This window comes from Nerophis ophidion, linkage group LG01 (assembly GCF_033978795.1).
Source record: "Nerophis ophidion isolate RoL-2023_Sa linkage group LG01, RoL_Noph_v1.0, whole genome shotgun sequence".
Taxonomy (NCBI): Eukaryota; Metazoa; Chordata; class Actinopteri; order Syngnathiformes; family Syngnathidae; genus Nerophis; species Nerophis ophidion.
The window spans coordinates 5,578,209-5,592,960 of NC_084611.1; the positions used below are offsets into that span (position 1 = coordinate 5,578,209).

At 38.9% G+C, this 14,752-nt stretch overlaps 2 protein-coding genes across 4 annotated transcripts in view; both read right to left on the reverse strand.

Annotated features, from left to right (window-relative positions):
* LOC133543914 (gastrula zinc finger protein XlCGF57.1-like) overlaps positions 1 to 8,504 on the reverse strand; it is a 148,755-nt gene extending 140,251 nt beyond the window's left edge. The window contains exons 1-2 of one of the 3 annotated variants that reach the window (XM_061890612.1): positions 8,447 to 8,504; positions 8,221 to 8,376 (exon numbers count right to left, since the gene is read on the reverse strand). In XM_061890612.1, coding sequence (XP_061746596.1) covers positions 8,221 to 8,311 — 91 coding nt within the window. In that variant the 5' untranslated portion in view covers positions 8,312 to 8,376; positions 8,447 to 8,504. Of the gene's footprint in view, positions 1 to 158; positions 3,040 to 8,220 lie in introns of those variants that run through there. The other 2 variants (XM_061891376.1, XM_061890056.1) reach the window with 2 other exon arrangements.
* The window catches only part of LOC133553184 (zinc finger protein OZF-like), an 839,429-nt gene that overhangs the window by 244,065 nt on the left and 580,612 nt on the right, over positions 1 to 14,752 (reverse strand). The window lies entirely within an intron of this gene.

Consider the following 14,752-nt stretch of genomic DNA (forward strand, 5'->3'; position numbering starts at 1 on the left):
CATTTGACCCATCCCCTTGTTCACCCCCTGGGAGGTGAGGGCAGCACCGGTGGCCGCACCCAGGAATCATTTTCGGCGATCTACTGTTGCGCCTGTGTGGCATCGTGGTACCGGGTTCGATTCCCTCGAGGTTGCGTCAAAATTGAACACAGCAAAGGTAAGTTTTAACAGATTTATTCTACAACAAGGATCTAAGAAACAAAACACTGGAGCTAGCAAAAGGAAACCAAAGACGCGAGTATGAGAACTAGGTGATACAAAATACAAACTAAACTGACCCGTAGGTACAAAAGAGAAAACAAAACCTTCAGCATGAGAACTGGAATCAACAATGGCTAGCGTGAAAAGCTTAGCGAGAATATACATACATGAGAGTATTGCAGGCGTAACTCGTTGCTTGAAAAGCAAATCATGAACCCAGGCTGAACAAACAAAAGAGGACGGCTTATAAAGTGACGGTGATTATCTGTAGCAGGTGTGCGGGGCCGTGAGCAGCAGGTGAACTGATGAGTAACCATGGTAATGACTAAACAGGAAGTATGAGGGTAGAACGACGGAGTGATAAAAATGCAACAATAAACCATAACATGGGAAGATCGAAGAACGGATCTTAACATCTACCCCCTAATTCCAACCCTTGATGCTGAGTGCCGAGCAGGGAGTTAATGGCTCACATTTTTGTAGTCTTTGGTATGACTTGGCCGGGGTTTGAACTCACAACCTACCGATATCAGGGCGGACACTCCAACCACTAGGCCACTGAGTAGGTGGCCCAGTGGATACATAAAGGATTTAAATCAGAGCCAATAGTAGCAAATCGTTTTCATACAAAATGGATATTGTTACACAACCATCCTGTGTTTTTGTCTGATCATAATGGTAATTTAAAAAAATATATATTTTCAAATAGTATCTGCATCAGTACAACCAGTGATGTCCATGTAACTACTTGCTATTGGATCCACACCCAAATGCATAGTATGTGGTTGTGGAGGGGGGCGTGGCCCGCGGGGTCTGCCGCGGAACGGAGTGTGTAAGGACCGAAGACAGGGACAGGTGCGTAGATGGCCCAGGTAAGCCTTGTTATTTAATCACCTGTCACCCTTTATTAGCAGCAGCCGTGATGAGACGAGGGGTTGGAGTTGGAGGTGCTGCTGAGAGACACAGATGCAGAAAAGCAAAAGACTTTGCACGATTTGAGGAAAATGTAACAGTGTTATATCCGAGAATTCCGGGCTCTCCTGGTGGTCTGAAAAACCCAGTAGAGGGCAACCTCTACAGTGGTATACACTGCATCCAAACTTTAAGTGCAAAATAATATTTCACCTACAACTGAACAATTAAAACATTTTTTCTCATGTGTGTGTTATCAAGTGTTTGATAAAAAAGAAAAAAGGATCTTTTGACACAAATTGAACAAATACTTTTTTTTTCCTGCGTGCACTTTCATGTGAGCTGCCAAATGGCATTGTTGAGTAAAGCTTTTACTACAAACTGAACAATCAAATGGTCTTTCTCCTGTGTGGTTCTCAAGTTTGGTCAAACTGTTATTTAAAAAAAAAAAGCTTTTACTACAAACTGAACAATCAAATGGTCTTTCTCCTGTGTGCGTTCTCAAGTTTGGTCAAACTGTTATTCAAAAAACAAAAAAAGCTTTTACTACAAACTAAACAAAATAATATCCTCGTGTGTTTTTTATGAGTTTAGTGAAACAACTCTTGTGATGGAAATTGTTTCTGCAAACTAATTAATCAAAATGACTTTCTCCTGCATGTGTTCTCATGTGTTGAGTCAAATTGACCTTTTGAGAAAAGTTTTTACAGCAAACCATACAATTAAACGGTTTTTCTCCAGTGTGGGTTCTCATGTGTACGGGCAAAGCTTGTTTTCGAGAAAAAACTTTACCACAAACTGAACAATCAAATTTCTTTTCACCTGTGTGTATCGTCATGTGTTTAGTCAAAGTGCTATTTAGAGAAAAGCTCTTACCGCATACTGAACAAATAAATTGTTTTTCTCCTGTGTGTGTTCTCATGTGTTGACTCAAACTGCTCTTGTGACATAAACTTTTGCCACAAACTGAACAATCAAATGGTCTTTCTCCTGCGTGTGTTCTCATGTGTTGAGTCAAATTGCCCCTTTGAGAAAAGTTTTTACCGCAAACTGAACAATCAAAGGGTCTTTCTCCTGTGTGTGTTCTCATGTGTTGCGTCAAACTGCCATTTTGAGAGAAGCTTTTACCGCAAAACGAACAATTATACGGTTTTTCTCCTGTGTGTGTTCTCGTATGTTCATTCAAATTTCTCTTGTCAGAAAAGTTTTTACCGCAAACTGAACAATCAAATGGTCTTTCTCCTGTGTGTGTTCTTATGTGTTGGGTCAAACTGCCATTTTGAGAAAAACTTTTACCACAAACTGAACAGTTAAACGTTTTTTCTCCCGTGTGTGTTTTCCTATGTTCATTCAAATGTATCTTGTCAGAAAAGCTGTTACCGCAAACTGAACAATCAAATGGTCTTTCTCCTGTGTGTGTTCTCTTGTGTACAGCCAAATTGCTCTTCTGAGAAAAGCTTTTACCGCAAACTGAACAACTAAATATTTTTTCTCCTGTGTGTGTTCTCATGTGTTGAGTCAAATCTCTCTTTCTAGTATAGATTTGAGCACAAACTGAGCAGCTCAAATATGTCGTCGTTTTAGAGCAGTCAGAGTGAGTCCTCATATCACCTTCACAGTCTGTATCGCTGCTCATATTTTCTTCAACCTCATCTTCAGCCTCACTATCTGATAGTGGAGCTATGAGGTGGTTTAGTTGTGGTTTCCCTTCATCATCTTCAGTCTTCATAGAGACAATAGTCAGTGGCAACTTGGTGAGATCAGCTTCCTCTCGTCCTAGAAGACACTCTCCCTCCTGAGGGATCCAGAGTTCCTCCCCTTCCTTTTTAACATATGTAGGCTGTGGAGTCTCCATCTTCAAAGTGGGGCTCCGCCCCTGCAGCTGAGGTTGAAGTTCTTCAGGATGACCAATCAGCTGCTGGACATCTGAGAAACACAAATATGTTCAAAGTGTTACATTTAGGTGCATTAATGTTGTGTTGTTTATAAGGCTGAGAGTTTTATGATTTCAATTCATTTCAGGTCAATCATGGTGTTTAGCTGTTAACATACCCAAACTCAATTAAACATGGCGGAAATATCTGTTACATAATACCACAGTAGTAAACAGCACGGATGAAACGCAGTATAATCCTGCGCGGGACAATGTGCCCTTGCCCTGTGTGTGTGTGTGTGTGTGTGTGTGTGTGTGTGTATATTTTTTTTCCCTACATACATATATAAAGGTATATACATATATATACATATATGTAAATGTATATATTATATATACATACACACTTATATACATATATATTTATATACATATATAAATTATATATATATACATATATATATATATATATATGTGTGTGTGTATATATATATATATATATTTATATATTTTTTTTATACATACATATATAAAGGTATATACATATATATACATATATATAAATTATATATTTATCTATATATATATAAATACACACATATATATATATGTATATATATATATATACATATATATATATAAATACACACATATATATATATATATATATATATATATATATGTATATATATATATATATATATATATATATATATATATATATATATATGTGTGTGTGTGTACATATATATATGTATATATTTTTATACATACATATATAGGTATATACATATATATACATATATTTAAATGTATATATTATATATATACATACACACATATATACATACATATATATATGTATATATATATATATATATATATATATATATAAATATATATATATATATATATATATATATATATATATATATATATATATATAAATATATATATATATATACATATATATATATATATATATATATATATAAATATATATATATATATACATATAAATATATATATATATATACATATATATATATATATATATATATATATATATATATATATATATATATATATATATATATATATATTCATTTTCGGTACAGTAAGAAAACAACAAAATATACATTTTTTAGTTATTTATTTACCAAATTTGCAAAATCTTCCACCAAACATATTTTTTCTTAGTGGACTATTTGATGTGAAGTAATGGGAACCTTGGATATACATTGATTTTGATTCAATATTATGTTTTGAGCGATGACAGTTTGAAAGAAAAACAAAACCTGCTTTGTTTTATTAGTCAACATTGCAACTTTTTCTAAATTACTTTTAACTTTTAAGCTTTTTTATTTCATTTTTGTTATATTTTTGTTTATTTTAATAGTATTTTTAGAATGTGTTGTGGGCCTTTAAAACATTAGCTGTGGGCCGCAAATGGCACACTTTTGACACGCCTGCTCTAGATAATAAAAAATTAAATCTGATAAATCTATGGGTAAAAAGCAGAGCCTGGCGACGCATGCGCGTTTATCATAACTCTCTTCCTCTCTCTATCTCTGCCCCTACCTCACGAATGTTGCTGCGTGAACAATTTGTTTTGTTTTTAACCCCTTCTTAACCCTGAACGTACATTGAAAATACACGCAACACTAACTTAAAATGCCCGACATTTTAGTTATTTAAGAAACTCCACCCGGACAGCCCCGCAGAAGAGGACATATCCGGTGAAAAGAGGAGGTATGGTCAGTCTATCGTAGCCCTGTTGCTGCTAGCATGCCTTGTGTTGTGCCTCGGTGTGCAACACAAGGCGTATATATATATATATATATATATATATATATATATATATATATATATATATATATATATATATATATATATATAGTTACTTTATATGCAGTCGGCCCACGGCCACATTTTTTCTTGCCCAATGTGGCCCCCAAGTCAGAAAAGGTTCAAGAGCGTTTATTAGTAGCCAGCGGGAAAGTATATTGTTAAACGGAGGTCACAACACAGGAAGTATGTTTCCTGTGGCGGCGTGACAGTAAGAAAAAGTTGGGACTATTAACGTTTTGGGAGTTATTTGCATGCACGTTATATCATTTTACATTAGATTTTCAATTACACTAATGTAAGTAAGTTACTATAAACAACTAAAATGTCTGTGGTACATTAAACTGGTGGCCTAGTGGTTAGAGTGTCCGCCCTGAGATCAGTAGGTCGTGAGTTCAAACCCCGGCCAAGTCACACCAACGACTGTAAAAATGGGAGCCATTACCTTCCTGCTTGGCACTCAGCATCAAGGCTTGGAATTGGGGGTTGAACCTTCTTACAAGCGTCACATACGTACACACCCTCACGGAGCAGAGAGGTAGCAGCATGGGTAACGTTGGCTGTGGTGCGAGTGGTAATACGAGACAAAGAAGGTGTGAATCTGGTAACAAATGAAGGAAGAATTCATTCCCAAGAAAAACAGCAGGGGGTCCATCGTCTGGCGGTGGTTTGGCTTCAAGCGGGAAGATGTTGAACAGACAACCATAATTTGCCAAATGTGGGGCAAAAGTAGGGGGGGGGCGGCATGGCGTAATGGGTAGAGCGGCTGTGCCAGAAACCTGAGGGTTGCAGGTTCGCTTCCCACCTATTGACATCCAAGTTGCTGCCGTTGTGTCCTTGGGCAGGACACTTCACCTTTGCCCCCGGTGCCGCTCACACCGGTGAATGAATGATTGGTGGTGGTCAGAGGGGCCGTAGGCGCAAACTGGCAGCCACGCTTCCGTCAGTCTACCCCAGGGCAGCTGTGGCTACAGATGTAGCTTACCACCACCAGGTGTGAATGAATGATGAGTCCCACTTCTCTGTGAGCGCTTTGAGTATCTAACAATAGAAAAGCGCGATATACATCTAATCCATCATCATCATCAAAAGTGTTGCTACAAAAAATAGCAGCACCGCTAATATGTAGCATCATTTGAAAAGTCACCTGCTAGGGAATGAAGAGTGCTTACTCCGCATGTCAACATCTCCATTCGGTGCCATACGCCCACATCATCAAAATGCCAAGGCAACCATTTCCAGATCAACACCGAATTAAAAAAACAGTCAACAACAGAAGGAGATAACGTCCGCAGGAACCTACCACATAGCGAAGGACATACACTATTTGATTTCCTATTATGCAGCTCATTTTTTTATGACAGTTATTGAAATATCTTGTGTGACATCATGCACAAAAGTGCACTTTATTTGTTTTAAACTATTGTAGTGGCGTTCTGTAGAAAAAGTGCACTTTAATTTAGTGTTGTTTTGATATGTCATCTTAGTGACATCATGCACAAAAGTGCACTTTATTTGTTTTAAACTATTGTAGTGGCGTTCTGTAGAAAAAGTGCACTTTAATTGAGTGTTGTCTCGATATGTCATCTTAGTGACATCATGCACAAAAGTGCACTTTATTTGTTTTAAACTATTGTAGTGGCATTTTGTAGAAAAAGTGCACTTTAATTGAGTGTTGTCCTGATATGTCATCTTAGTGACATCATGCACAAAAGTGCACTCATAGCTTGTTTTAAAATGTCTCTGACAATCTCGCACTTTCTGTTTTGGGAATGACATGAATGTTTGTGCCACTGCTTAATAACTGTTTCATAAATACACTTTTAGTTGTGGTTTCCCTCTCTGCATGAAAGTTTAAAAGTAGCATATATGAATGCAGTATGAAGAAGAATGTTTGAATGTAGACACATAGAATCATCATACTGCTGTGATTATATGCATCAAATGTTCATTCAAGGCTAAGGCAAAATATGCAAATATATATGGTGTATCGTGACATGGCATAAAAATATCGAGATATTTAAAAAAGGCCACATCGTCCAGCCCTACTTTAACTTAAACTTTAACACTTCATTGTCAAAAATCCAACCAAAAGAGTTCGGAAGGTGAGAATATAGCTCAAGGTAAAATATAGTGTAGAAATGGACCCAAATGCAGGAAATGTATTTATTTTTTTATTTTTTATTTCGGGGCTTTTGTGCCGATAGAAATGTTTCTCTTTTTTTGTTGTCAGTTTAAAGGAGAACATTATCAGCAGACCTATGTAAGCGTCAATATATACCTTGATGGTGCAGAAAAAAGACCATCTATTTTTTTAACCGATTTCCGAACTCTAAATGGGTGAATTCTGGCGAATTAAACGTCTTTCTGTTTATCTCGCTGGAGGCGATGACGTCAAAATGTGACGTCACCGAGGTAACACAGCCACCATTTTCATTTTCAACACATTACAAACACCGGGTCTCAGCTCTGTTATTTTCCGTTTTTTTGACTATTTTTTGGAACCTTGGAGACATCATGCCTCGTCGGTGTGTTGTCGGAGGGTGTAACAACACTAACAGGGAGGGATTCAAGTTGCACCACCGGCCCGAAGATGCCAAAGTGGCAAGAAATTTTCCGCCAGACCCCCATTGAATGTGCCAGAGTGTCTTCACATTTGACCGGTGGTGCTAAAGCAGACATGGTACAGAGATGTATGGATAACCTGCAGATGCATTTGCAACTATATTACGTTTCCTTCCACCCACATTTAATGCGAAACAAACACTTACCAATCGACGGATTTAAGTTGCTCCAGTGTCAAAAGATGCGAAAGTCCTGATCGTTTAGTCCGCACATTTTACCGGCGATGCTAACGCAGCTATTCGGCCATTCTATGGCTATGAATAGCGTCAATAGCTATTCGCTCAATAACTTCAGTTTCTTCTTCAATATTTTCATACTCCAACCATCTGTTTCAATACATGCGTAATCTGTTGAATCGCTTAAATCGCTGAAATCCGAGTTTGAATCCGAGCTAATGTCACTATATCTTGCTGTGGTATTCCCATTGTTTGTTTACATTGGCAGCACTGTGTGACGTCACAGGGAAATGGCCAGTGTCTTCGCAGAGAGCCGAAAATAAGGCACTTTAAAGCGTTATTTAGGGATATTCCGAAACCGGTAACATTTTGAAAAAAACTTCAAAAAATACAACAAGCCACTGGGAACTGATTTTTATTGTTTTTAACCCTTTTGAAATTGTGATAATGTTCCCCTTTAACTCTTTTTTTTTTTCAACAAAGGGTGTGAACTCCACTGCCTTCTTCAAGCTAACACTCAACAAAGTCGGATAATTTCTCATTAAGACTCATTTCGGGGCTCATGCTAGTTTTCAAGTCACTCACCTTCATCTTCCGTCTTTATCTCCGTTGGTGATTTGCTGGAATGTTCTCTTTGACATGACGTCGCCATCTTAGCATAGCAGTAGTCGTCCATCTTCTATCACGTCTTCAATCTTTACTTCAGGTAAAACTCCATCGCTCCAACCCTTGTTTTGTGGGCTTAAGAAAAAAAAATATTTGAGAATGTAAATGGCTGTCAGGTGTTAAATTTGAATCTTTTTCGGTAAACCTCAGTCCGCCATCTTCCTCGCCACCAATGTCTGAGCTGCTCGATTCCGTTGCGCATGCGCTGAAATTCAACTACTGCCGGTTCAAACACTTTTATTGTTATTTTATTTTTATAATTATTATTTTCCTGTCAATAATTATTTATTTTTTTGTAATGTTTATTGTGTCCTTTTAACCTTTTTTTTCTTGACAGGAATGTGACAATATGTTTTTCATTCGGACGTCGGCTGTGGAAAGTTACAATGCAGCATGACGGGAAACTATAACTTCCGGTCTAAACACAGTGAACCTTCCTCACGTGTCTGTCTTTAGTCTTCTCACGCTTCACAAATGACTTGTTTCTATCAGATTGGTCAATTAGATTGAATTTACTGTGATTTCCTGTGATATTGGACTGAGTACATTATTTGACTGTGACATTGTTGGGAAATATAAAGGTATCTTAACTGGTAAAGTCATTTGTTTACAAATGTTGATGACGATATTTTACGGCGAAAAAAATACTGTTAAATGCTGTGAAATCCAAGTATTTTTTCATAAGGAAACTAGTTTAAAAAAATAAAAGCCCCATATCAGGCATTAAAGGCCCTAAATGTTCCTATTCAAACGGGGATAGCAGCTCCATTCTATGTGTCATACTCGATCATTTTGTGATATTGCCATATTTTTAGTAGAGAACATCCACGATAAAGTTCTTAACTTTTGGCCGCTAATAGAAAAGCCATGCCTTTACCAAAAGTATGTGCGTGTGACGTCACGAGTTGTAGGGCTCCACACATATTCACATTGTTTATAATACGAGCCACCAGCAGTAAGAGCAATTCGGACCGAGAAAGCGACAATTTCCCCATTAATTTGAGCGAGGATGAACGATTTGTGAATTAAGATATTGATAGTGAACGACTAGAAGAAAAAAAAAACAAAAAAAAAAACGACGGCTCCAGTCGGCGGCAGTATGAGCGTTTCAGATGTAATCAGACACATTTAGTAGGATAATTCTGGAAGATCCCTTATCTGCTTATTGTTTTAATAGTGTTTTAGTGAGATTGTAAAGACATACCTCAAGGTCTGATGGCTGTGGTGAACACGCCAGTGTCTCAGAGAGAAGCCGAGGAGCCAAGCTCACAGCTGCCTTTTTTGACAGCTACTGAAGGAGGAAGTCCCATAATCCACTGATGTCTCCGGTAAGACTTAATATCACAATTTTCCCATCCAAGGACATGCTGGTTGACGTAGAGAAAACATTTTCGCTTGACCGCTCTGTGTTAAAGCGTCACAACAAACAAAGAAACACCGGCTGTGTCTCGGTGCTAAAGGCAGCTGCAATCCACCGCTTTCCACCAAGAGCATTCTTCTTTATAGTCTCCATTATTAAATGAACAAATTGCAAAAGATTCAGCTACAGAGACGTCCAAAATACTGTGTAATTATGCGATGAACAGAGACGACTTTTAGCCGTGTTTGGTGCTGCGCTATGTCCGCTACAACACGTGACGTCATGCGTACGCGTCATTATTCCCCGACATTTTCAACAAGAAACTCGCGGGAAATTTAAAATTGCAATTTAGTAAACTAAACCGGTTAAGATGTTACTATTTCATCATTGATATATAAACTATCAGACTGCGTGGTCGCTAGTAGTGGCTTTCAGTAGGCCTTTAATCTTCAATTTGTCTTTGACTGAAATAGTTTTTTATGCTCTTTAGAGGGACTTGAATGGTCTTTTTTTGTTGTTGTAATTTTTTATTACTATTTGAAAATAAAAAGTATTGATTAACACAGGGGTAGGGAACCTATGGCTCTGGAGCCAGATGTGGCTCTTTTGATGACTGCATCTGGCTCTCGGATAAATCTTAGCTGACACTGCTTAACACGATAAGTAATGAATAATTCCACTTGTTATCATAGTGTTAAAAATAACATTCAAAATATAAAACATTCTCATGCATTTTTATGTTCAAGAAGTTGCGTTAATGGTCAGAAGTAATTTATTTATTATTGGTTAGTGTTGGGCTTGCCCTCCTGGGGGTTCTTCAGACCACCAAAAACTGACATGAGAGCCTGTTTTAGGGTAAAATATTGTTTTGTTTTTTTCAATTAGTCTCTCAGTTGCTTTCCAGCAATTGTCTTTTTCTCTTTCGTCCTCACTCGCGCTCTGGCTCCAGCCCCGACCCTGTCTCTCCTCCTGGCTGCTGCTTATAACAGAGCGACAGGTGATTAGATAAAAAGGCCGAGGTGGGCAGTCTACGCACCTGTCGCTGATTTCGAGGCCGGTCCTGGCAACATCCCGCTTTGCTGCAGGCCCGCAGGCCACGCCTCCTCCACAGTTTGCTTCAGAATAACAATGTTATTACAAAGAATAACATACCTATTATACTCTGGAAATGTTGGTCTTACTTAAAAATTCACGTGTTTGTGTTAAGTGTTAAAAAAAATATTATAGGGCTCTTAGGGAAATACATTTTAAAATATTTGGCATCTTGGCTCTCTCAGCCAAAAAGGTTCCCGACCCCTGGATTAACGTGACGACACTCTGGATGTGTGACTCTCGCATTTTTTTAGGAGACAAAAGTTTTTAACGGTATGACAAGAAAACGATGTTGTTGAAAATCAGAACCATTGATTGATTGATTGATTGAAACTTTTATTAGCATATTGCACAGTACAGTACATATTCCGTACAATTGACCACTAATTGGTAACACCCCAATAAGTTTTTCAACTTATTTAAGTCGGGGTCCACGTATTTCTTCTTTAAAACCAAAAAGTGTATCATTATGAATACTAGTGAAGTGAAGTGAATTATATTTATATAGCGCTTTTTCCTCAAGTGACTCAAAGCGCTGTACATTTTTAGGGCGGCATAGCTCGGTTGGTAGAGTGGCCGTGGCAGCAACTTGAGGGTTGCAGGTTCGATTCCCGCTTGTGCCATCTTAGTCACTGCCGTTGTGTCCTTGGGCAAGACACTTTACCCACCTGCTCCCAGTGCCACCCACACTGGTTTAAATGTAACTTAGATATTGGGTTTCACTATGTAAAGCGCTTTGAGTCACTAGAGAAAAGCGCTCTATAAATATAATTCATTTCATTTCATTTCATTACATAGTGAAACCCAATATCTAAGTTACAATTAAACCAGTGTGGGTGGCACTGGGAGCAGGTGGGTAAAGTGTCTTGCCCAAGGACACAACGGCATTGACTAGGATGGCGGAAGCAGGGATCGAACCTGCAACCCTCAAGTTGCTGACAAAGCCGCTCTACCAACCGAGATATACCGTCCCCAATACTAAACAGAAAGTCCAGTCCAGAATATTTGGGGAAGAAAAAAAAAATATATATATACATTTTTCAAGACGCATACTTGAGAAACATCCTGCATGAATTTGGACAGAATTGTGTCACAAAAGTAGAATGTGTGAATACTTTTGTTGAGTAGTTATTTCAAGTTGTTTGTGACAAAAGATATTTGATGTTCAGACTAAATCTTTTCAAAGTTAATCACACCGAACTCAAGGTCCTGGGCCAGATCTGGGCCGCCTCTTCATTTGAAGTGGTCCGACATGTCATTTAAAGTGGTCTCTTATATCATTTCATGTGGTCCGTCACATTAATTAAAGGGGAACATTATCACAATTTCAAAAGGGTTAAAAACAATAAAAATCAGTTCCCTGTGACTTGTTCTACTTTTTGAATTTTTTTTTCAAAATTTTACCGGTCTCGGAATATCCCTAAATAAAGCTTTAAAGTGCCTTATTTTCGGCTCTCTGCGAAGACACTGGCCATTTCCCTGTGACGTCACACAGTGCTGCCAATGTAAACAAACAATGGGAATACCACAGCAAGATATAGTGACATTAGCTCGGATTCAAACTCGGATTTCAGCGACTTAAGCGATTCAACAGATTACGCATGTATTGAAACAGATGGTTGGAGTATGAAAATACTGAAGAAGAAACTGAAGCTATTGAGCGAATAACTATTGACGCTATTCATAGCCATAGCATGGCCGAATAGCTGCGTTAGCATCGCCGGTAAAATGTGCGGACCAAACGATCAGGACTTTCGCATCTTTTGACACTGGAGCAACTTAAATCCGTCGATTGGTAAGTGTTTTTTTCACATTAAATGTGGGTGGAAGGAAACGTAATATAGTTGCAAATGCATCTGCAGGTTATCCATACATCTCTGTGCCATGTCTGCTTTAGCACCGCCGGTAAATAGCATGTTAGCATCGATTGGCGTAGCATGTTAGCATCGATTAGCTGGCAGTCAACATCAACAAAACTCACCTTTGTGATTTCGTTGACTATCGTTGCAAATGCATCTGCAGGTTATCCATACATCTCTGTGCCATGTCTGCTTTAGCATCGCCGGTCAAATGTGGAGACACTCTGGCACATTCAATGGGGGTCTGGCGGCAGACACTTTGGCATCTTGGGGCCAGTGGTGCAACTTGAATCCCTCCCTGTTAGTGTTGTTACACCCTCCGACAACACACCCACGAGGCATGATGTCTCCAAGGTTCCAAAAAATAGTCCAAAAAATTGGAAAATAACAGAGCTGAGACCCGGTGTTTGTAATGTGTTGAAAATGAAAATGGTGGGTGTGTTACCTCGGCGACGTCACATTCTGACGTCATCGCCTCCAGCGCGATAAACTGAAAGGCGTTTAATTCGCCAAAATTCACCCATTTAGAGTTCGGAAATCGGTTAAAAAAATAGATGGTCTTTTTTCTGCACCATCAAGGTATATATTGACGCTTACATAGGTCTGCTGATAATGTTCCCCTTTAATGTGCATTTTTCCTATTGGAACACATTACATTACTTTTTACATAATACATTTTAGAATGGAAAACCTCTCTGTTCTGCCAGCTGATGGTTGTAGGGGAGTGTGCATGTCACATGTCTTAGGTGAGGGACCAGAAAAAGAGCAGCTCAAAGTCATTTACGAGAAAGACGGATTTTCGTGCCCAAAAGCGGGTCACCCGGGTCCCCCTTGTAGAGCCAGGCTTGGAGGTAAGGCTCAATGGCAAGCGCCTGGCCCCATGTAGAGGTCCTCGGAGGTCTGATCCTGGACTACAGAAGCTAGCTCTTGGGGCGTGGAACGTCAACTCCCTGGGGGGTCAGGAGCTTGAGTGCCAGGTGGAGAAGTTCCGGCTGATTCTAGTCTAACCCAATTCAACGCACAGCAAGGGGTCTGGAACCGGTCCTCTCGAGAGGGGATGGACTCTCTTCCACTCTGGCGTTGCAAATAACGAGAAGGGACGGGCGGGGGTGGCGATTCTTGAAAACCGAGCATGAGGCTAATGGGGAGTCAACTATGCCACAAATAAGCCTTTTAAAATATCTAAAAACACAAACAAAATTTTATACACAATTAGTGACAGACATAATTATAACTTGTTATAAATACACTATTTCGGTTATTTTAAGTACTCTGTCAGCAATTTGGTATCTGGGCGCATTGATGCAATCTCACGCTACTTTCATCAACAACAGCATGGAGAGAGTTCTATGTTTGCTGCCACTAATCATGGCAGAGAGACCACGACTACTTTGGAACAAAAGAGAATCTATAACCTAGTCTCTGTTCAAATGTTTTACCACAAACTAAGCAAATAAATCGTTTTTTTCTGTGTATGTTTTTATGTGTCTTATCTGCCTTCTGGCCGACAAATTAAGTGTTTAAAGGGGAACATTATCAGCAGACCTATGTAAGCATCAATATATACCTTGATGGTGCAGAAAAAAGACCATCTATTTTTTTAGCCGATTTCCGAACTCTAAATGGGTGAATTTTGGCGAATTAAACGCCTTTCGGTTTATCGGTCTCGTAGCGATGACGTCAGAACGTGACGTCACCGAGGTCACGTTCATTTTCACATTACGAACACCGGGACTCAGCTCTGTTATTTTCCGTTTTTTCAACTATTTTTTGGAACTTTGGAGACATCGTGTCGTAACAACACTAACAGGGAGGGATTCAAGTTGCACCACTGGCCCGAAGATGCGAAAGTGTCTGCCGCCAGACCCCCATTGAATGTGCCAGAGTGTCTCCACATTTGACTGGCGATGCTAAGACAGACATGGCACAGAGATGTATGGATAACCTGCAGATGCATTTGCAACGATTAAGTCAACTAAATCACAAAGGTGAGTTTTGTTGATGTTGTTGACTTAGGTGCTAATCAGACATATTTGGTCGCAGCATGACTGCCAGCTAATCGATGCTAACATTCTCTGCTAATCGATGCTAACACGCTATTTACGCTAGCTGTATGTACATTTGAAACTAGATACCCACA